The sequence below is a fragment of the Hyperolius riggenbachi genome, chromosome 7 (genome assembly GCF_040937935.1).
Source record: "Hyperolius riggenbachi isolate aHypRig1 chromosome 7, aHypRig1.pri, whole genome shotgun sequence".
Lineage (NCBI taxonomy): Eukaryota > Metazoa > Chordata > Amphibia > Anura > Hyperoliidae > Hyperolius > Hyperolius riggenbachi.
In genome coordinates this window covers 270,266,432-270,288,389 of record NC_090652.1, presented here as the reverse complement: position 1 = coordinate 270,288,389, position 21,958 = coordinate 270,266,432, and the positions used below count along the sequence as shown (strand labels likewise).

At 44.2% G+C, this 21,958-nt stretch overlaps 1 protein-coding gene across 12 annotated transcripts in view; it reads left to right on the top strand.

The window, feature by feature from the left end:
• The window catches only part of PKP4 (plakophilin 4), a 471,364-nt gene that overhangs the window by 168,563 nt on the left and 280,843 nt on the right, over positions 1-21,958 (top strand). For all 12 annotated transcript variants that reach the window (XM_068245730.1, XM_068245731.1, XM_068245734.1 and 9 more), the window contains one exon: positions 10,956-11,089. In XM_068245730.1, coding sequence (XP_068101831.1) covers positions 10,961-11,089 — 129 coding nt within the window. In that variant the 5' untranslated portion in view covers positions 10,956-10,960. The remainder of the gene's footprint in view (positions 1-10,955; positions 11,090-21,958) is intronic.

The window sequence follows — 21,958 nt, the reverse complement described above, 5'->3', positions numbered from 1 at the left end:
CGTGAGTGAAGAGACGCCGGATACCTGCATGGCTCGGCATTTCGTTGTGCGAGCGGAGCAGGATGGACGCTAAGCAGGAGCCGGGAAAGGTAAGATGGGCGGAAGGCTTGGTGACCTTCATGGTATGAGCCGAGGAGCCCTATACCGCGTCTATGCTGAGGTCTGATCTGATTATAAATATTAAGACACATAGCATATGATACTGCTTAAGCGTCTGATCTGAGGTCTCTTACTTTGACAGAGGATATTTATTCATATATATATTACGTCTGTCTGAGGTTTTGAATTTATGCAGGGCTTAGTATGTATATCCATGCATATATTTTGGGACATCTGGTAGTCACTTTGTTGCTAATCCATCTAGATGTCTTATTGCGAATTTAGAAAGCCTGTTGTCTCTGCATATATTGTATACATTTTTTTCCCCAGAGTACCTCAGTTAAGGTTTATGTATAGTTTATTGATATACATGTACCTTTTATTTTTCATTCTGGTGAACGGATGATTACTCTAACCACGCTCTGAGAATTTATGCACCTGGGTGTCATTATAGCTACAGTTGTAGGCAGAGGATTGACATTTGGTTTTTATTGTGTTTTATTATAGGGCACAGAGTCTGCTGACCCTTCAAGGCCTAGGAGGCGTTGCCCGCTCTGTGACACAAAGCTTGCCCAGACGTACACTAAACAGTTTTGCCAACCCTGTTTTGTAAAATTAATTCAAGAGCAATCTGGGGGTCTGAAACAGGAGATTATGACAGCAGTTAAACAAGAAATGTCTGATACAATTAAATCCTTAAAGGAAGTTTTTTCTGCTGCTATGACCCCACCTACAGATACGTCTAGTGCTAGCGCTAGTACGGCTGCACTGGCAACTCCTGTACCTTGTACTGGTGAAACAGGGTCTGAACAGCCAGCAAAGAGTAAGAGTAAATCCTCCACCAAAAGACCTATCATTTCTTCCTCTGAAGATGAAGAGGCTGAAGAAGGGGAGGAGGAGGATGATAATGAATCTGAAATATCTTCAGCCAAGAGTATGGAGAGTATATCAGAAATAAGGAAAGTGTCTAGATTCAGATTTCCGGCTGATGAGACTGATCAGCTAATATTGGCGATCAATAAAACTTTAAAAATTGAACCAAAGAAATCTGAAGAGATATCTTTACATGATAGATTGTACCAGGGAATGGAACCGGATGAGCCACTTACATTTCCGGTACATAGGTCTACAAAGAATACTATTCTTAGTCAATGGAAATACCCAGATAGAAAGTTGTTCATGTCTAAGGGGTTTATTAAGAGGTTTCCATTCACTGAAGCGGATGCCAAAGTATGGGATCGATGTCCTAGACTTGATGCAGCATTCTCTCAAGTTAATAAGGATAACGAATTAGCTTTTAAAGATCTGGGATATCTTAAAGATCCACAGGATAAGAAGGTGGAGTTTGCACTTAAGAAGGCATGGACGTCAGCAGGAGCAAATTTTCGACCAGCTGCTGCAACAACATGTGTATCCAGGGTATTAGCCTTATGGGTAAAGGATGTTGAAGAAAAGGTAGAGAGAGGAGCATCTAAAGAGGAGATCCTAGAGTCATTAGACGTGGTGTCAAAGGCTACGGATTACATAACAGACGCAGCAGCAGAAAACATAAGAGTGAATGCAAGAACTTCTGCTTTAATTAATTCCGCAAGACGTAATTTATGGATAAAGAATTGGGAAGGCAGTCAGGCCTCAAAAGCAAGGGTGTGTAACATACCCTTTGATGGAGACCTGTTGTTTGGGGCCCAGCTGGATGAGATACTGGAGAGAACAGGAGATAGAAAGAAGGGATTCCCAAAGAAAAAGAAATTTATACAAAATAAAAGGTTCTTCAGAAGGAATAGACAGGAAAGCAGGGATAAACCTCAGCAGAGAAGGAAACCCTGGGCTATCAATAGAGAGGGAACGAAAAGGAATTTTTCTTTTCGGAACCCAGAAAACAAAGAGAAGAAGTGACGCCAAAGAGAGAGTTGGGGGTCGTCTAACACAATTTTATTCTTAATGGACGGAAGTAAGCAGAAACGATTTCATCCTCAGTCTGGTAAATCAAGGGTACAAGATCCAATTTCAATCACTTCCAAGAAACAGGTTTGTTTCCACTCCTCTGCCAAGGGACAAACAAAAGTGTCAAGCCTTACAAGGCATCATAAAAGATATGATAGAGGAGAAAGTGGTAGTTCCGGTTCCTTGCGATCAACATCGCAAGGGATTTTACTCTACGATTTTTCTAGTAAAGAAACCGACGGGCAAATTCAGGTTAATCTTGAACCTAAAACCTTTAAACCCGTTTGTGATTTATCAAAGATTCAGGATGGAATCGATCTTCTCTGTAAGAAACTTGCTAACCCCCAACTGCGTCATGACGAATATAGATCTGAGGGACGCCTACTGGCATATCCCAATAAGAGAGTCGTCACAAAAATTTCTCAGATTTGCGGTAAAACGGAAAGATTCAATCCAGCACCTCCAGTTCAGAGTCCTGCCCTTCGGCATTTCATCAGCACCCCGCATATTCACGAAAGTAATGGGGGAGGTGATAAAGGACTTTCACGTAAAGGGAATTCTGGTAATTCCCTATCTAGACGACTTACTAGTAGTGGCAGACTCGTATCAACAGGCAAAGGAGGACACGAAGAAGGTGCTGGATCAACTTCAAGCTCTCGGTTGGCTGATAAATTGGGAGAAGTCGGTATTGGAACCGACATCAAAGATACAGTTTCTAGGAGTAGTCATAAACTCGGAAAAAGAAAGGCTGTACTTAACAGAAGAGAAAATGACAAAGTTAAAGAGGATAATACAAGATTGTATAACAGATCCAAATCTAACAATAAGAGAAGTCATGCGAATACTAGGATTTCTGACGTCAACATCCCCTGCAATCCAGTGGGCGTTATTGCACACAAGACAACTCCAATATTGGATGATGGAAGTCTGGAGCAAGAAGCAGGAGGATTTGGAAACAGAGGTAACATGTCCAGAGACAGTATTAAAGTCATTAGAATGGTGGACGTCAGAAAAGATTCTAACCGAAGGAAGATTATGGACAATCCCAACACAAAGATATATTACCACGGATGCAAGTCTCCTAGGATGGGGAGCTTATCTAGACGGAGAGATGTTCCAGGGTCTCTGGCCAAGACTAATAAGGCACCAGTCGTCAAATTACAGAGAGCTAAGAGCAGTAAAAGAGACATTAGTACGGACAGTACAGTTACTGAAAGGGCAACATGTGCAGATCAGGACAGACAATACGACAACAGTAGCCTACATAAACCGCCAAGGGGGGACAAGGTCAAAGAAGCTTCTAGACCTGGCAATAGATATCCTAACGATAGCGGAAGACAATTTCCTATCCTTATCAGCAGTCCACCTAAAGGGTTCCTTGAACAGCATGGCGGATTTCCTAAGCCGACACAGACTATCGAATTCCGAGATAGAAATATCCAGGAAAGTCTTCAGAACCTTAGTCAGGAGATGGGGTCGGCCCCAGCTGGACATTTTTGCGAACAAAAGAAACACAAGATGCAGAAGATTTTATTCCTTAAATCCAGGAGAAGGGGCGGAGGCAGTGGACGCGCTCAGTCAAAGTTGGACCTTCAAGAAAGCATATGCGTTCCCACCAATTCAACTGATACCCCGAGTTTTGCAGAAATTAATGCAGACCAGAGCAACTTTAATCTTTATAGCTCCAGACTGGCCAGGGAGAAGCTGGTATCCAATTCTCCTGAAGATGAGGCTGGAGGGACCAGTGAGACTCCCTCACGGGAAAGTGCTGTCTCAGGTGCAGAGAGGAAGTGTAAGTTACATACCAAATCTAAACCTGTCTGCCTGGCTTCTGAGAGGTCTCCTTTAAGGAAGAGAGGGGTTTCAGAAAGGGTTATCAATACACTTCTGGACTGTAGAAAGAAGATAACCAGGAAAATATACTTAAAATACTGGAAGACTTTCAACATGTGGAAGGAACAATCAGGTTTTTCCGGAGGAGTGATACCCACAGTGTTAGAATTTCTGCAGGAAGGAGTAGAGAAGAACATTGCGCTAAGTACATTGAAGGTACAGGTGACAGCAATATCTACTTATCTGGACATAAAGTTAGCAAATGATCCCCTTATTATTCAGTTCTTTAGGTCTATAGAAAGAAAGAAGCCTATAATCAATAGGAAGGTTCCTTCTTGGGATCTATCCTTAGTATTAAGAGTTTTAAAGGGAGATCAATTTGAACCAATAACGGAAATTCCGATAAGACAATTAACAATGAAAGTAATTTTTTTTAGTAGCAATTACTTCAGCCAGAAGAGTGAGCGAGCTGGAAGCCTTATGTTGTGACGAACCCTTTTGTCTAATGTTTAAGGACAAGGTGATATTAAAAACATGTGAGGAATTCCTTCCTAAGGTAGCTACAAAATTTCATAGGTCACAGGAAATTGTACTACCATCATTCAATGAAGAACCATCCTTGGACGTCAGAAGGTCCCTGATAGCTTATTTGGATAGAGTAGCAGATTTCAGAGAATCAAGAGCTCTATTTATCAATACCACAGGAGCTACAAAGGGTAGAAAGATGTCTAAAAGAACTATAGCCAAGTGGATAAAGATATGTATAGAAGAGGCCTATAGGTTAGCAGGATCTACACTGCTAGGTACAATTAAGGCTCATTCAACTAGGGCAGCTGCCACATCATGGGCATACAGAGCGGGTGCTACGCCAGAAGAAATTTGTAGAGCCGCTACGTGGTCAAGTATGGGCACCTTCTCAAGACATTACAGGGTGAATCTGATGACTGCAAGACAACAATCCTTTGGGGAGAAAGTTCTACAGGCAGTCGGCCCACCCTAGAATTGGTAAGATCTTCTTGCTCATCTTCTCATGGTGGACCTGTCCTGGAGGTTACTGGAAAAACCAGTGTTAGTTACCTGGTAACATCCTTTTTAGTAACCTCCAGGACAGGTCCGTAACCCACCCGGATAACGGGATGGATATATATATATATATATATATATATATATATATATATATATATATATGTGTATGGAAATGTATTTATGTATATATGTAATTATGTATATGGGTACATGGTATAAGGACCCTCTTTTTGGTTAACAGTTCTTGTGGTTGACTGAGGTTAGAGGGGTTGGTTTAAAATTTATAGAGTGCTCAAGTGGAACGTTTCCTGTTCCTGGGAGGAGCCTATGTCGTCTCATGGTGGACCTGTCCTGGAGGTTACTAAAAAGGATGTTACCAGGTAACTAACACTGGTTTTTTTTGGGGGGGGCGGGGGGCATAAATGTTTTTGTGCAGGGTATCAGGATTCATAGTTAACCCCCAGATGGGGAAGTTGAGCCATTGCATCAGGAGTGGGCAGGCCCTGTACATTATGCATCCTCCAGGATGGAGGCTGCCATATGTATTTCCTTTTAAACAATACCAGTTGTCTGGCAGTCCTGCTGATCTTTCTGGTCAGTAGTGTCTGAATCGCATACGTGAAACAAGCATGCAGCTAATCCTGTCGAATTTTTGTCAAACATCTGATCTGCATGCTTGTTCAGGCGTTTTAGCTAAATGAATTGGAGGCAGAGGAGCAGAAGGACAGTCGGATTCCCGTCAGATCAGGGGTGTCCAAACTTTTTAGGCCAAGGGCCATATTGCCATTCTAGAGAGTGCCAGGGGGACCAGACTAGTGAAATTGAACACAATTCTTGCTAATTGTCGTCAAGCACCCTATGCCTGTGACATTTAATCAAAGAAAACATTTCCACACGAAATATCCCATATACCATGTGCTGTTAATACAGTGGCAGCTGCTAATCAGTGGCTATTACTGCTGCTGGCACAGTGGTGGCTGCTAATCAGTGACAGTTGCTGCTGCTAGCACATTGGCAGCTGCTAATCAGTGGCTGTTACTGCTGCTGGTATAGTGGTGGCTGCTAATCAGTGGCTGTTTCTGCTGCTGGCATAGTTGTGGCTGCTAATCAATGGCTGTTACTGCTGCTTGCGTAGTGGCAGCTGCTAATCAGTGACAGTTACTGCTGCTTGTATAGTGGCGGCTGCTAATAAGTGGCTGTTACTGCTGCTGGCACAGTGGCGGTTGCTAATCAGTGGCTGTTGTTACTGCTGGCATAGTGGTGGCTGCTAATCAGTGACTGCTGCTGGCATAGTGGCAGCTGCTAATCAGTGGCACAAACCCACTAGCAACGTTTTCTAAGCGCTAGTGAATTGAAAAAGCTCTTGCTAATGCAATGCTATGGGGGATTTTTATAAAATCACATCGCTCAAGTGGGATCACTCCCATAGCGTTACATTAGCAAGAGTTTTCCAAATCGCAACTGCTTAGTAATGTACTGCTAGTGGGTTCCAGGCCTTAGGCCCGGTTCACATTAGCGGTTGTTTGCCAAACGGACCGGATGACCTGACCGGATCCGGACCGGATCCGGATCGGAACCGTACGGTTCTGATCCGGATCCGATCCGGATCCGGTCAGGTTGCATCAGGTGTCCATCAGGATGCGATCCGGATCCGTTTGGCAAAAGTTCGTTAAAAACAAAAAAAATGTTGGGGTCTGGGAGGTCAGCAGAAGGGGGACCTGTGGAATCAGGCCCTCTGCTGTTTAGCACTCACCTCCACCTCCGACATGCTGCCAACATCTCCGGATCCGGATCCAGCTGTGCTGCTCCACTCCAAAATGCTTGCCCATGTGTCCCCATCCAATATCGCCGCAACAATCCCCATAGGAAGTGGGGTAGAACATCCGGATTTCTCAGCCAGTGTGTTGTGCGCTCTCCGGTTCCCATTGGTTTGTATTGGCCGGATGGTGCAGTCCGGCTCCGCCCCGGATACGGCTGCCGGAGGAGCCGGATGAAAAAATAGCGCATGTTGGAACGGAGGCCGGAGTCCGGATCCGGCCCGGATCCGGTCCGGCTCCGGTTCGGCAGAACGGACGCATGTGAACGGACGCATAGGCTTTCATTGCTATGCCGTGCGTCCGTTCCGTCCGTTCTGCAAGCGGTGCGGCTCCGGCACGGCGATTCCGGAGGGCCACCGCAAGTGTGAACCGGGCCTTACTGCTGCTGGCATAGTGACAGCTGCTAATGAGATGCAGCACCATGGAATTAACATCTGTAGAGAGCTTTGGGTGCCACCAGAAAAAGGTCGGCCAGCCGCATTTGGCACCTGGGCCAGACTGTGTACGTCTGCTGTATAAGAAAATGTTTTTTTTTTTTTTTTTTTTTTTATATTATTTAAAAGAAAGTAAATGTTTTGTGATGTAAGCATTCACCCTCCAGCAACACATTATGTGAGCAGTGCATGTTCATTCCGCTTTAATTGCATGAACACTTTGTATAAAATTGAGGAGAACCCGTTGTAATTTGTTACTGGGCGTGTTTTGTATTGACAGAGAATGTATGATTCAGTCTGTGATTTCATAGTAAAACTTGACATGATGTATCGCTGCCTCTGTCTTCCGCTGCTGCATTTTTCCGCTTTGGTAGATGAATTAGATGAATTTCCCCTGAATAGTTGTGACTGTAGACAGAATGCTCCAGAATAAATCTTATTTACCAGGAAGCGACTCGTCACAGCCAGCTACATGTCCCTGCTTGTCCTCGGTGATGTTAATGACCACTGAATAAACCTCTCGTCCGTCATGTTATAAATGATCGCAGGGCACGCAGAGCTCCGCGGCTACTCGTAGCTCCGCTGGCGTGCTTCTGAGCCAGAGACGTGTGTTTCCTGAGACGCACAATGCCGTACCGGCTGCAGAACGCTCCTCTCTCACTAGGCTGATTGCTTTCCTCCTGAGTAAACGACGGGACGGGTTTCAACAGCCAACGGAAATGTAAATGTAAATCCCAAGCATTTTACATGCAGGCAACGCCCAATACTTATTAGCCAGTAATCCTGGAAAGCTTTGCAGTGCAGGAAGTCAGACTGGTAGAAGCACCGGTGATGATGTTCTCCTATCCTGTTCATAGTCACTCTTCTGCTGTCAGTTCCTGGTATAGCTTTAAAGGGAATGTGAAGTGAGAGGTATATGGGGGCAACCTTACTTATTTCCTTTTAAATGATAATCAGACATGTACGGAAGCCGGTGACCCCCAACCTGCGAGTGATCTGCCGGGTGGATCTACTCACCCCCAGTGACGCTGATCCCATTGTTTGCATTCCTCCCCCGCCCGCCACGTGACGTCGCGCACACGCCACTTGTCGCCCCTTTGTTCTGGTGTCTGCGTAGCAAGACAGCACATTGTCAGTTACACATCTGACATGCCCAGCTATGTCACCCAAGGGAATCGGGTCCTGTTCCTTGACGGGCAACATATGTCAAAGGTGTGCACACGACTTTAAAGGCAGCAGATCAACAAGACAGCCAGGTAACTGGTATTGTTTAAAAGGAAATGTGGCAACCTCCAAAATCCCACTCAGTTCAGGTGCCCTTTTATGTTACTCTAGCCACATAGGGTACAGCCAGTGAGGTGTGGTTCTGAGTTAAGCTGGCCATACTTTGTATTTCCCCCCCCCCCCAATTAGACATTCGATGAGACGAAATGTCTAATCGATTATATGTTGAAGTAGATTTAACCATTTGCAATTTATATTATGTTTTAAAGATACACTGAAGCAAAAAATTAAAAATATGATATAATGATCTGTATGTGTAGTACAGCTAAGAAATAAAACATTAGGAGCAGAGACTTATTCTAATATTGTTTCCAGTACAGGAAGAGTTAGGAAAAAACTTTTATGCAAAAGAGCCATTGAGCTCCACGACTTTTAAAGTCGCAGAGAGCTCTGTCTTTTGAAGCTTATCTCAACTGTCAGTCACTATATTTTCTTTTTCACTAGCCTGCTCTGTAAAATCATTTAGAATGCTGAGTAGTGTGTAAACTGCAAATATTATATACCGTAATGATGCAATGTTATAAAAAAAACACTATATAACTGAAAATAAAAATGAGAATATTTTCTTTGCTACTAATATTCTAGTAATTATCGATACTACACATCAAATTCATTATATCAAACAATTGTTCTCGCTTCAGTGTCTCTTTAAAGGAATTATCAGGCAAAAAAAAGTTTCACTTACCTGGGGCTTCTACCAGCCCCTTGCAGCCAGCTAATGCTATAGGCCTGTTACTCTAACATTCACTTTTGCGCTGTTCTGATTCAGTTCTGCATCATGCCTAAAGAAGAAACTTGGTCGCAAGGCTTGCATGAAAATAAAAAAAAAAAATACAGTAAAAGACGCCATACATATGGCCAGTAGACCATTAGGTAGACATTTTTTAGACCATTACACACTCCTAGGAGTTCAAGTCCTACCCCATAGAGTCCTATTAATCCATGCCATGCACTGATGAGCACCAACCAGCCTGACACATCGTTACATTCCAGCGGGTCTAGAGGTGTGTTCAGCTTTCAGGGATAACAAATGGACTTAGTGCATAATCAGTAGGGATGTGTTAAGTATGGGGCACCTCATATGGTCACTCCTATCAGAATAATCACAATAAGTATTCTGTTCTACGAAGTAGTAGTAAGTAGTAGGGGGCTTTTTGGTCGTTTTTAGGTACTTAAACACTCCTAGGAGTTCTGGTTCACCATAAGCTTGCTGAGCAATCAGTAACGTTGAATCTAGCCATACCACACAAGCAAGACCTTTATAGACCAGCTTAGTATGTTATAATTTAGTATTTATACAGCATCAACATTTTCCCCAGCGCTGTACAGTGTATATTCTCTCGTCACTTAACTGTCCCTCAAAGGGGCTCACTATGTAATCCCTACTATAGTCATATGTCTATGTATGCATCGTGTAATGTATGTATCATAGTCCAGGGCAAATTTAGGGGGAAGCCAATTAATGTATCTGTATGTTTTTAAAGAAAACCTGAACTGAAAATTAAAAGTCAAAATAAGCATACACAAGTCATACTTGCCTCCCGTGTAGTTTACTTATCAATCTCTTTCTCCTCTCCTGCGTCCTGTTTGTCCACTGTGATCAAGGGAATTCTCTGTCCTCCATTTTGAATATGGCCATTACCCCATAACAGCTTTCTAGTCAGCACACTGTTAAACTGTAATATTGCCCACTTGAGCCATAGGGAAACATGGACATTACCGGGCACATCAGTTGTCCACTCAGCTATAACTGACAGCAACTGATATATTTCAGTTCTGACAAAATGTTGTCAGAACTGGAAGGGGTCGTTGTCAGAAGAAAATGGGGAGCTTCTGAGAGGAACTGAGAGCAAGGTAACTATTTAATGTTCATTTAAAGTTGCCTCGTGTTTATTTTAAGTAATTTTACTCAGTACAGGTTCCCTTTAAAATGTGGGAGGAAACCTGAGTGCCCGAAGGAAACCCACACAGACATGGGGAGTACAGACAAACTCCATGCAGATAGTTCCCTAGCTGGGATTCAAACCAGGTATTCAAACCATAGCCATAATGCCACAGTGCAGCCCGTAGTTGTCTCTGCTCTGTGCTATTGCAAGATATTAGTATAAAGCAAAATACACAGGTGGATCCCAACTATATACGGCTGAGGGGGTCATGGGGCTTTGCCCAGTAGGGTACATATAAAATCTTGTGGTGCAGTTCTATAAAGTCTACACAACTGGAAAGAGCAATGAAGTCATTGTGAGAAGACCTGAGCTGGGCTGTACTTGTTATGCAGGTCCTTTCTCATTACAGTAACCTCTGTTTTGGGTCCATAGATTCCCCCCCCCCCCCCCCCCCCCCACACTGCATGAAATTGGCGAGGGGGCATGCCTGAACTATAAAGTCACATTATGGAGCCTGAATAAGTGCATTCATTTGCCTTGGTATTTTTTAATTCAATTCTTATTTGCAATGAAATATTAATAAGAAAGGGATATAGATTATAATCTGTCATTATTTATATTTTCCTTTGAAGATGCCATGCCAGCTCCTGAGCAGACTCCGCTGATGGAGGAGGGGCTGCAAAAGGTTCCCCAGGAAGCTCCGCCCACCACCAGCATGGAGCCAGAGGCCACCGCCACCAACATTTTGGCATCGGTCAAAGAACAGGTGAGACTTTTAGTGTTCAGTTTGCGGTTTATCCTCTCCAAGCTGACCAGATACTGTGTGCTTGCCCCACATACGCTTTCTACAGAGGTTTTCATGCCCATGCCCTCCAGCACGACATGATTTTTTTTCCCCATCTGTTACAATTTTACATGTTTGCTTCACCGAGCTGATCGAAGTTCGCTACCTAATTTCAGACAGCTTGAGCAGTTGTAACGTAGCACCACCTTGGGCACATTCCTGTTTCAACAACAATCTTTCCAATCCAGTAGAAATGTTCCTGCACTTACTATAGTCACTTCTCATCATCATGAATGTGTCTGTTAAGCTTCAGATTAAAGAGAATCCATAAGGAATAAAGTGCCCCTATGGGGACACTTACCTCGGGCGGGGAAAGCCTCCGGATCCTAATGAGGCTTCTCCCATCCTGCTCCATGCCTCTGTTCTAGGTCTATCAGTCGCCAAACATCTGCCGAAAAGCTTGTATAGCGGATCTGATTGGATTTTTTTTGTTTTACCGGTCTTCCTGTCCAAAGACAGATGCTTTTTGCCTGAAATAACAGCAAGTCAATGAGCTCTTCAGACTAACCCCTCATCCTACCATCACCCACATAATGTAATAAGGAAAGAACTGGGAACAGGCTCCAGCTAGTCTTACCCTGGGAGTTCAAGCCTGACCTCTGTGCTGCTAAGACATTTGCTCTTTGTGGCCAGCACTGCAGCTACAACTTGACAATGTCTCCATATTTCTAACTAGTTACTCCCTTCTTGCTGTGCAGAGTGTCTATATGAAAGGTAAATTAAAGTAGTGAAAAATAATTTCTTATTGAAGGCAGGTTAAACTGATGGTAAGATGCAAATTGTTTTAACTTGCACACACATTTAAATTGCATGTAGCTTGGCACTTAGCCAATCCAAATCTTCACTTGCTGCATTTGATTGTCCCAGTTCTAAACTGTTTGAAATGTGTACTACACTTGCATGCAGGTTTTAAAAGGAAAGATGTCATTAATCGTGTAGACAGTGAACAGAAGAAACAGGACAATAGCAGAACAGAAGTTAAAGGGGGTCTTTTTGTCCAAAGTCAGATGCTTCTTGCCTGAAATAACAGCATGTAGCTTGGCATCCAACAATAAAAAAATGGCCTAAAAATAGTTAGCTTAGAAAAGCATTAGAGGATATTGGAGATGGCTTGCTGTGGCGTATGGCAGTGATCTGCAAACTTGGCTCTCCAGCTGTTAAGGAACTACAAGTCCCATAATGCATTGCAGGAGTCTGACAGCCACAGCCATGATCCATAAAGGCAAATGCATTGTGGAACTTGTAGTTCCCTAACAGCTGGAGAGCCAAGTTTGCAGATCACTGGCCTATGGCATTGCAAACAGTCGGACACAACTGGATAGGGACTGAACAACAAACATTAGTGAGTTTCTATTATTGATTAGTATTTATATAACGCTGACATCTTCTGAAGCACTGTACAGGTTATTTTTATCAGCCTTGTCACTTAGCTGTCCCTCGAAGGAGCTCACAATCTAATCCCTACCATAGTCATATGTCCATTGTAGTCTAGGGCCAATTGTAACGGGAAAGCCAATGAACTTAACTGTATGTTTTGGGGATGTGGGAGAAAACCAGAGTGCCCAGAGGAAACCCACACAGACACGGGGAGAACATACAAACTCTGTGCTAATCACTACACCACCATGCTGCCAGCGATCAATGTTTTCTGTTGTATTATGACATTTGCCAAAATGGAAGAGTAGATCAGCTTTTATGTTGGATTTCTAGCTGTCAGTTGACAAAATTGGAGCTCCAACTGAACAGTGCAAGAACCTCCAAGCATAGCAGCACGCCATGTTGCGGCAAACGAATCCTGTTTATTTGCTGACTTTTATAAATGGACCTCAGAGTCGTAGCTCAAACCTCTGAACATTTCAGTGATGTAAAAGGCTGAGGAACCTGAGAAAACAAAACCCAAGTCAGACATGAAGTGGTTGCTTTTTGTGTTCACAAAAGATTTATCTCAGATGACATCATTTCCTTGGCAGACGTTAAAGCTTGTCCTCACCTACCACAGTTATCTCCTATTTCCTTCGTGTCTGTATGTGGTCTTTACCATCTTTCCATGCGTCTTGCAGGCTGTGCTGGGTGTTGTAGTCCTTGCTGGAGTGCAGGCTGCCAGCTCTGGTAATTGGGCACCCTGTGAAGACTTGCTTCCAAGTCTTTTCTCAGCTTAAGCTGGTCTGTAAATGTGTTTGAAAAGAAAAGACTATTAAGCTGCCAACTGCCTTAAGAAACCTTCATTCTTTAAAGAAATCTAGATTTAAAAGACCACTATAGTGAAAAATTAAGCAGTTAAAATCTGACAGAACTGACAGATGCTGGACTAGTCCATCTCCTCATGGGGGATTCTCAGGGTTTTCTTTGTTTTCAGAAGCATTTCTTCAATGGCAGTTGCTAAGTGTAACTGCCAAAATAGTAAGGTACCAGTCAGCATCCCTACTCACTCACTCACTCACTCACTCGCACGCTATTTTGGCAGTTAGACTTAGCAACTGCCATTTAGGGAAATGCTTTTGAAAGGAAAGAAAACCCGGAGAATCCCACATGAAGAGATGGACTAGTCCAAAACCTGTTGCTTCTGTCAGATTTTAACCCCTTCCTGATCGTCTATTGCCGATAGGCTTCAGGGAGGTGGCAGCCCCAGGACCACCTAATGCTGAAAGGTGTCAAGAGGGGTGGGTGGAGATTAGCGGGGATTGCGCATCCCTACTTTAGCTATGGAGCTCTGCTCCATAAACAACCTGCCAGCCGTGATCGTGGCTGGCAGGTTGGAAAAAAAAAAAAAAACACGCCGGAAGTGCTTGTACAGTCCTCTCTGTAAGGAAGGGAAGGTGGAATTTAAAATTTAAAGAAAATTAAAGAAAGTCATTTTTATTAAAGAAAAAAAAAATCAAATCAATAGAAAAAAAATACACAGCAGCAGCAATCAGATGACACCAACAGAAAGCTCTCTTAGTGGCAATAAAAGGGGCCAAGATTAATTTGTGTGCTTTGTTGTACAGCCCTGCAGCAAGCGGTTATAGCTGCAGTGGCCTGAATTGTAAAAAATTGCCTGGTCACTAGAGGGGGGAAGGGGGGGGGTATAAGCCTGTGGTCCTCAACCGGTTAAAGAGACTCTAAAAAGAAAAAAAGGGGAAAAAAACCCTCTGGGAGACACTTACCTCTCGGAGATGGAAGCTTCTGGATCCTAATGAGACTTCCCCAATCCTCCTAAACCTCAGGAATCCAGCGATTGCTCCCCCGAAAGCACTGCTTTGGTGCCGGCAATATTTACCTTCCCCATCTCCAGCACAGGAGCAGTAACGGCTTTCCGCTCTGGCTCCGGCAGAAATGGTCAAGCCTGATTGGATCTGCTCTACTGCGCAGGCGCGTGTCGTATGGGCATCTGTAGCTTGACTGACAAATCCAAATATAGTAGAGTAACCTTGAGTAACAATAATCTCTGCCTAGAAAGAAGTACATTTATCATTGAAAGAAGTACATTTATCAAGTGCAGGAGTTGTGGAAATTCTTTCTCGAAGTGCCTTTCTACTGAGATATAGACCAATATTGCAATTCATTTTTTCTCTTGAGTTATCTCCTGGGAGATAATCTCCATTTTCTCTTTAACCACTTGCCGACCGCGCACTCATAACGCGCGTCGGCAAAGTGGTAGCTGCAGGACCAGCGACGCAGTATTGCGTCGCCAGCTGCAGGCTGATTAATCAGGAAGCAGCCGCTCGCGCGTGCGGCTGCTTCCTGTCAATTCACGGCGGGGGGCTCCGTGAATAGCCTGCGGGCCGCCGATGGCGGCTCGCAGGCTAAATGTAAACACAAGCGGAAATAATCCGCTTTGTTTACATTGTACAGCGCTGCTGCGCAGCAGCGCCGTAAGGCAGATCGGCGATCCCCGGCCAATCAGCGGCCGGGGATCGCCGCCATGTGACAGGGGACGTCCTGTGCAGCCCCGATCACCGGGGATGACAGGTAGGAGAGGGAGGGGGGGAATTTCGCCGCGGAGGGGGGCTTTGAGGTGCCCCCCCCCCGCAACATGCCAGCCAAGAGGAGCGATCAGACCCCCCCTGCACACCATCCCCATAAGGGGGAAAAAAGGGGGGCGATCTGATCGCTCTGCGTGCACCCTGATCTGTGCTGGGGGCTGCAGAGCCCACCCAGCACAGATCACAGAATACTGCGCTGGTCCTTAAGGGGGGGTAAAGGGTGGGTCCTCAAGTGGTTAAAGAGAACCCGAGGCGGGGTTCTTACATTGCAATCCTTATACAGAGGCTGGGTCTGTCTATAAAGCCCAGCCTCTGTTACTAGTGAGTTTCCTCCAAAGCCCCCCCCCCCCCCCCCGCGCGCGCTGTCAGACCCCATACAACACAGCCGCGCTGGCGACACGCAGCGTGTCACAGCCGGCTGTGTTTATCTCACTAATGCGAGTCTCCGCTCTCCCCCGCCTCCTGAATTGCTCCGGTCCCCGCCCACGTCCCTTCCCGCTGATTGGAGGGAAGGGGCGGGTACCGGAGCGATTCAGGAGGCGGGGGAGCAGCAGAGACTGACATTCATCAGGTAAACACAGCCGCATAGCGCGGCTGTGTTTTATGGGGTCTGACAGCGCGCAGGGGGGGGCTTTGGAGGAAACTAACTAGCAACAGAGGCTGGGCTCTATAGACAGACCCAGCCTCTGTATGCAGATTGCGATGTAAGAACCCCGCCTCGGGTTCTCTTTAAATTAACTTTTCAGCGTTTTACAATTGAAAAAATACCATAAAGTAGATGAAAAAGTACTATCAAAATTATTTTGAGTATTTTCTTGCTTGTTGCTGGCTTAAAATGTATTTTATGACAAGTCGTGAAAATACCACCTAGGAGAAAACTCGGGAGAAAAAGTGAGTTGCATATGGGCCCTAGATTCAAAAACCTTTCAGGGGCAAGAAGGTCCGTTTTGAGTGATTTTTAAAAGTAGATTATATGAATTGCAAAAAGATGGGGGGGGGGGGGGGGGGGGAGCAGCATTTTTCCCCTTAATTACCTCACCGAATTCTTTTTTTTAAGAAGAGATTGCATTCTCGTAGTTTTTATTAAACAGAACTGGGAGAGCCTCTGTAACAGCATTAGATGGAAATGACGGCATTTACCGTAGAATGGCTTTTAGCTGGAGCATCTTGTGCTGATTGAATGACTGGGCTCTTTGCTGGCCTGCACCTGATGTGATGAAGCCGCGACTGTTCCGGGCTCCGGAGTCTGAGCCGCTCGGCGGCCCGAGATGGAGCAGTCCCCCATTGTGCATTGTAGCCAAAGAATGATTCGCGCTCTTCCGAATTTGTTTTAGCCAGAAGCTGTAAAAGAAAACAAACTCTCAGCGCTGCCAAGTCCGCGTCTCATAGTGGAAAAATTGAGGTTTTCTGGTATTTTTGGTCTTCTCCCACACAATGGTTTTAGTATAATTTTCTATGAAAAGCGCGACTGTTCCAACTGAGAAGCTGTGTGCTAAATGAAGAAATGACTGCTGCTATTGTGGGGAAGTGTCACTGTGTTACATCATCGGCACAGAAAACCACAGCAACGTCCTGAAGGAAAAGGGAAGAGACTGAGTAGGCGGTGAAGCCTTCAGGACTTTTTTACGTGAATTTTAGAAGTGCTTTTTTGGATGTGTTTTTACGTACTGAACATGAAACCTACAAAAGCTATTAGTACATGGGGGGCTGAATTATTTTCTTTCTATAAATGGAATGAGCTTTAAAGGATACCTTCCTGTTCAGTATGCCAGCACCTATTTAGTAAGGAGTCCTTGGGCTAGACTCCTTAACAGTGCTTCTGCCTACTGAGCGTGCCCTTGTGGCTGCAGCTCAAGCGCTTTGAGTCAGCCAGGAGAAAAGCACAATATACTTTTTATTTGTCTTGTCTTATTTGTCTAGTGTGGCGTAGTGGATCTGCATGGAGTTTGTATGTTCTCCCCATGTCTGCTTGGGTTTCCTCCTGGCACTCCGCTTTTTTCCCACATCTCAAAAACATACACATTAGTTAATTGGCTTTCCCTTAAATTGACCATAGACTACTATACATTACATGATACATACATAGACATATGACTAGGGTAGGGGATTAGATTGTGAGCTTCACTGAGGGACAGTTGACAAGACAATATACTCTGTACAGGGCTGTGGAAGATGTCGGCCATATATAAATTCTAAATAATAAGTGTTTGAATCACACACCTGAAACAAGCATGTGCCAAAACCAGTCAGACTTTATTCGGAAACATCTGATCTTATCTGATCTTCGGGGTCTATGGCTAAAAGCATTCGAGGCAGGGGGTCTGCAGGACTGCCAGGCAATATGCATTGTTTAAAAGGAAATCAGTATGCCAGCCTCCATATCACTATCACTCCAGGTGTGTTTTACATTGTATTTTTACTCCTCAAGAAAATAAGAACATATTTTTTTTTTTAATGTAGTTTTACAAGTCCCCTAACCTGTTGCAACACATTGTAACAAAGCAGCCTTCCTGTGCTTATCAGCTTATTTAACCTGCTCATATTCATTCAGCGGAGTTCTAAAGGTAGCCATACACTGGTCGATTTGCCATCAGATCGACCAACAGCTAGATCTCTCTGATAGAATCTGATCAGAGAGGGATCGTATGGCTGCCTTTACTGCAAACAGATTGTGAATCGATTTCAGCATGAAATAGATTCACCATCTGTGAAGCTGCTGCCGCCCCCCTGCATACATTACCTGATCCGGCCAGCGCAAGTCCCCCAGTCTCCGCTGTCTTCTTCTCCGCGCTCGGGTCTAGTTTCACTGAACTTCCTGCCGGGGGAAGTTTAAACAGTAGAGGGCGCTCTACTGTTTAAACCTTCTGCCGGGACAGGAAGTGAAGCCAGCCGGAACCCGGAGTCCAGCGGAGAAGAAGACAGAGGAGACCAGGGGACTTGCGCCGGCAGAGTAGGTAATGTATTGCCGCTAGCATCAGTCGTCGGACATTTAAACGCCGGCATCGACGCACTCCCCACCCACCGGCGAGTGAGCAAAATCTTCCGCATCGACCGGCTCGACAGGAATCGGCGGGAACTATTGATTTCGAACGGAAATCAGTCGTTCTGTTAGCGTTTGCGCAATGATTTCACAGCAGATTTGATCACAGTGATCGAATCTGCTGTATATCGGCGGGAAAATCGTTAGGCTTATGGGCCCCTTAAGAGGAGGCACTATGTGTGTAGCCATCAGGCTGGCCTGGCATCTACTTCAGGCTGGGAATGGTTTCTCTCTGCTGCTTAATAATATTGAACAGTAGGTGGAGCTGCTGAGTTCTTTCTCAAAAGGAATTGCCCACTGTCCAAATACTTTGGTCTCCTCATATGTTACCAACTAAAAAACAGCAGTCCTGACAGCCCTGCAGCATATTCAGCAGCAATTCAGGAGGTTTGGACCAAGAAACAGTTGAGACATTGTAGGAACCCTGTTGAAATAATGATTTGTATCCGTAAAAGTTGCTTAACAAGAGATTACATTCTGGGTTTTGTTTTGAAGGAGAACTGTAGTGAGAGGTATATGTAGGCTGCCATATTGATTTCCTTTTAAGCAATACCAGTTGCCTGGCAGCCCTGCTGATCTATTTGGCTGCAGTAGTGTGGATAACCCCAGAAACAAGCATGCAGCTAAGGCCCGGTTCACATTAGCGGTCGCCGTCCGGAATCGCCGTGCTGGAGCCGGACCGCATGCGGAACGGACGCACGGCATAGCAATGAAAGTCTATGCGTCCGTTCACATGCGTCCGTTTCGTCCGGACCAGATCCGGACTCCGGCATGAGATCCAACATGCGCTATTTTTTGGTCCGGCTCCTCCGGCAGACGTATCCGGAGCGGAGCCGGACTGTTGCATCCGGCCAATACAAACCAATGAGAACCGGAGAGCGCACAACACACTGGCTATGAAAACCGGACGTTCTACCCCACTTCCTATGCTTTTTCTAGTGGCCATTTTGGATGGGGACCACATGGGCCCAGCGTTCACAGAGTGGAGCAGCAGGGATTTCATGCTGGAGCTCTTTGGCAGCATGATGATATGTCTGATAACGAGGAGGTGAGGCCTTCTCCCCACATAGTAGTAGGTGAACAACAGGAAGGAGAGAATTCCCAGGTACGAGTAAAAAATGACTGGATCCATGGTCCCAACTGCAGTCTCTGTATCCTCGGATGGTCTCCACACGTCCACCTGTCTCCAACAATGACCCCAGAGCTTCTGCTGACCTCCCAGACCCCAGGTATTTACAGGTTGTTATCTCTTTAAGAAACCGGATCTGGACCGCAACCGTGTTCATACCGCACGGAGAACGGATGCAAACGGACCGGATCCGGACCTGATCCGGATAGGAACCGTACGGATTAGGTCCGGATCCGGTGCGGTCCAGACATCCGTTCCGGTTTTTACAAAACCGCAAGTGTGAACGGGGCCTAATACTGTCAGATCTGACAAAATTGTCAGAAACACCTGATATGCTTCTTGCTTGTTCAGGGTCTGTGGCTAAAAATATTAGAGGCAGAGGATCAGCAGGAGAGCCAGGCAACTGGTATTGCTTAAAAAGAAATAAATATGTCAGCCTCCATATACCTCTCACTACAGTTCTCCTTTAAAGGACAACTCTTTGGCTAAAATGGGGGGAAAAGTAAGAATCTCTTTAGCTTTTACTGAATCCAAATAGTCTATTCTGCTGGTAAGAGTTTCTAATCCTTCTCTTTGTTTTTTTTTCTGCGAACCATTTGATTAACTTTCCATTTTGGAAATACGTTGAATTAAAATTACGGTCTGACATGACCAACAACAAAACTGGTTTTATTGCTACTTGTTGGCATTACAGCTATCCTCTATTTATTTTTACACAGATTACGTTAGTTTGGGATTACAGCAAGTCCATGCAGTATAGAATACAGCAGTGCTGGGAGCTGCAATTACATGTATTAAGTATGTAATAAATAAAATGTATTCAGAAGTCTTTAAGCAGCGATGAATAAGTACTGGATACAGATTTTATTTTCCTCACGTCACTGAATCCTTCTGAAAAACAAGAAAAATCTTCTGTGTTTTAGAAAAAATTGAGTCTATGAACCCATTCTGTAACTTTTCATGAAAAACAAAATAGTCACTAATGATTATTAGTGTGGTTAATCTTTTAGAGTGGAGGATTTTTTTTTTTAAAAGTTTCACTTAAAATTTAGTATTTGTCTGACTATTATTGAACTTAATTTCAAATTTTTCTTTTTCTGTCTGTCTTAAAGTGGCATGAAACCCAGCATTTCTTCTTTGCTCTAAAAGATTATTTACAGCATATTATATACTACCACATTTTCTTTTCCTAGAACAGCATTCAACTAGTTAAACACACTAACTGCAAGCTTCTTGCAGGGAAAGCTGGACTCATCTGAACTAGTGATTATCTTGTGTTTACTTAATTGTATCAAGTGAGGAATGTCAACACTTCTCTGACTGTGCAGACACTCCAGAACACAGAGAGGTACTCAGAAATCATTCCTGGTACATTACAATAGAAATACACCAGTTATGAATAAAGTGCAATGGCAGCTCTCAGAGCAAAATGTACTTTGGGAACTTGAAATTTCTAAATGAATACTACTACTTATGCACAAAAGCAAATATGATAACTGTATGTGATATAAAAAGTAGGAAAACATGTTTTTATTGAAAATTCTGTGAGTTTTATACCGCTTTAATAAACCTGACGAAAATATGATCGTTCTCTAAAATGTCTTACTATTATTCAAAAACTTAATTAACTACCTATCTAGTCATAGGAAAAAAACTCCCAATCGGCAAATGATCCAAAGATGAAGTTGCCCTGCATCCTATCAAAGGAAATAGAGTAGCCGCCTGATTGGCTGCAGTCCGAGCTGTCCTTATCATGTTAGGTTAGTGTGATCTTTCTGTGTGACACTGCGGGCTGCCATGGAATGGCAATGTTTCTGCTGACAGCTACATCTCTGGCCTCTGTTACTCGGATGGGAGTCTAACAATGTTCTCCTGTCACTGATGTATCTGTGCTGCAGTTTCTTTCAGTTGCAGCAGAGGGAAAGGATAAAGTCAGAGCTTTCATATTCCTTTTATCTCAGATTTCTCTCTAGCCATGTGACCTCCACACTGTGCATGGCAGGGTGACATCTTATGTCCTTTCTAGCACTTCACAAGTGCTCAATGTCTGGCCATATCTACTCCTGCCGGAAAAAGCTGTTCTGATATACAGACTGATATTTCATGGCTTTTTTCTTAAAGCCAAAGGTTTTCTTCTATATTCAGGCAGTTGCAGGGCTGGTTTATGTCTGTAGAAGTTCTTTGATTAGCTTATGCCAGGTAAATCACTGTGCTGTAAGCTCCAATCTTTTCATGCTGGGTACACACGATAGGTTTTTCCGCTCGATTTTTCCACTCAAATCATTTTTTTTCTGCTCAATTCTATCATCTTCCGCTCGTTTTTCTTATCTGTTTCCATTCACTTCTATGAGAAATCGAGCGCAGAATCAATCGGAAGGAATATCGGACATGTCGGAAATGATCGAATTCCATCTGTAGAGGAATAACTTAGAGGAAAAACGTATGGTGTGTAGCCAGCATCAGACAGACTGAGACTGTGCTGGCCTTCCTGTAATTAGAACGGTAGAAATGATGCAATGCAGTTACCAGGAACACCCACAGAGCCTCATATCTCTCTCTAATAGCAGTAGCTGATCATGTGATGAAAATTTCAAGACAGGGGCCCAAATGCAATTCACTTTTTCTGCCAAGTTTTCTTCTAGGTGATCTTTTCAAAT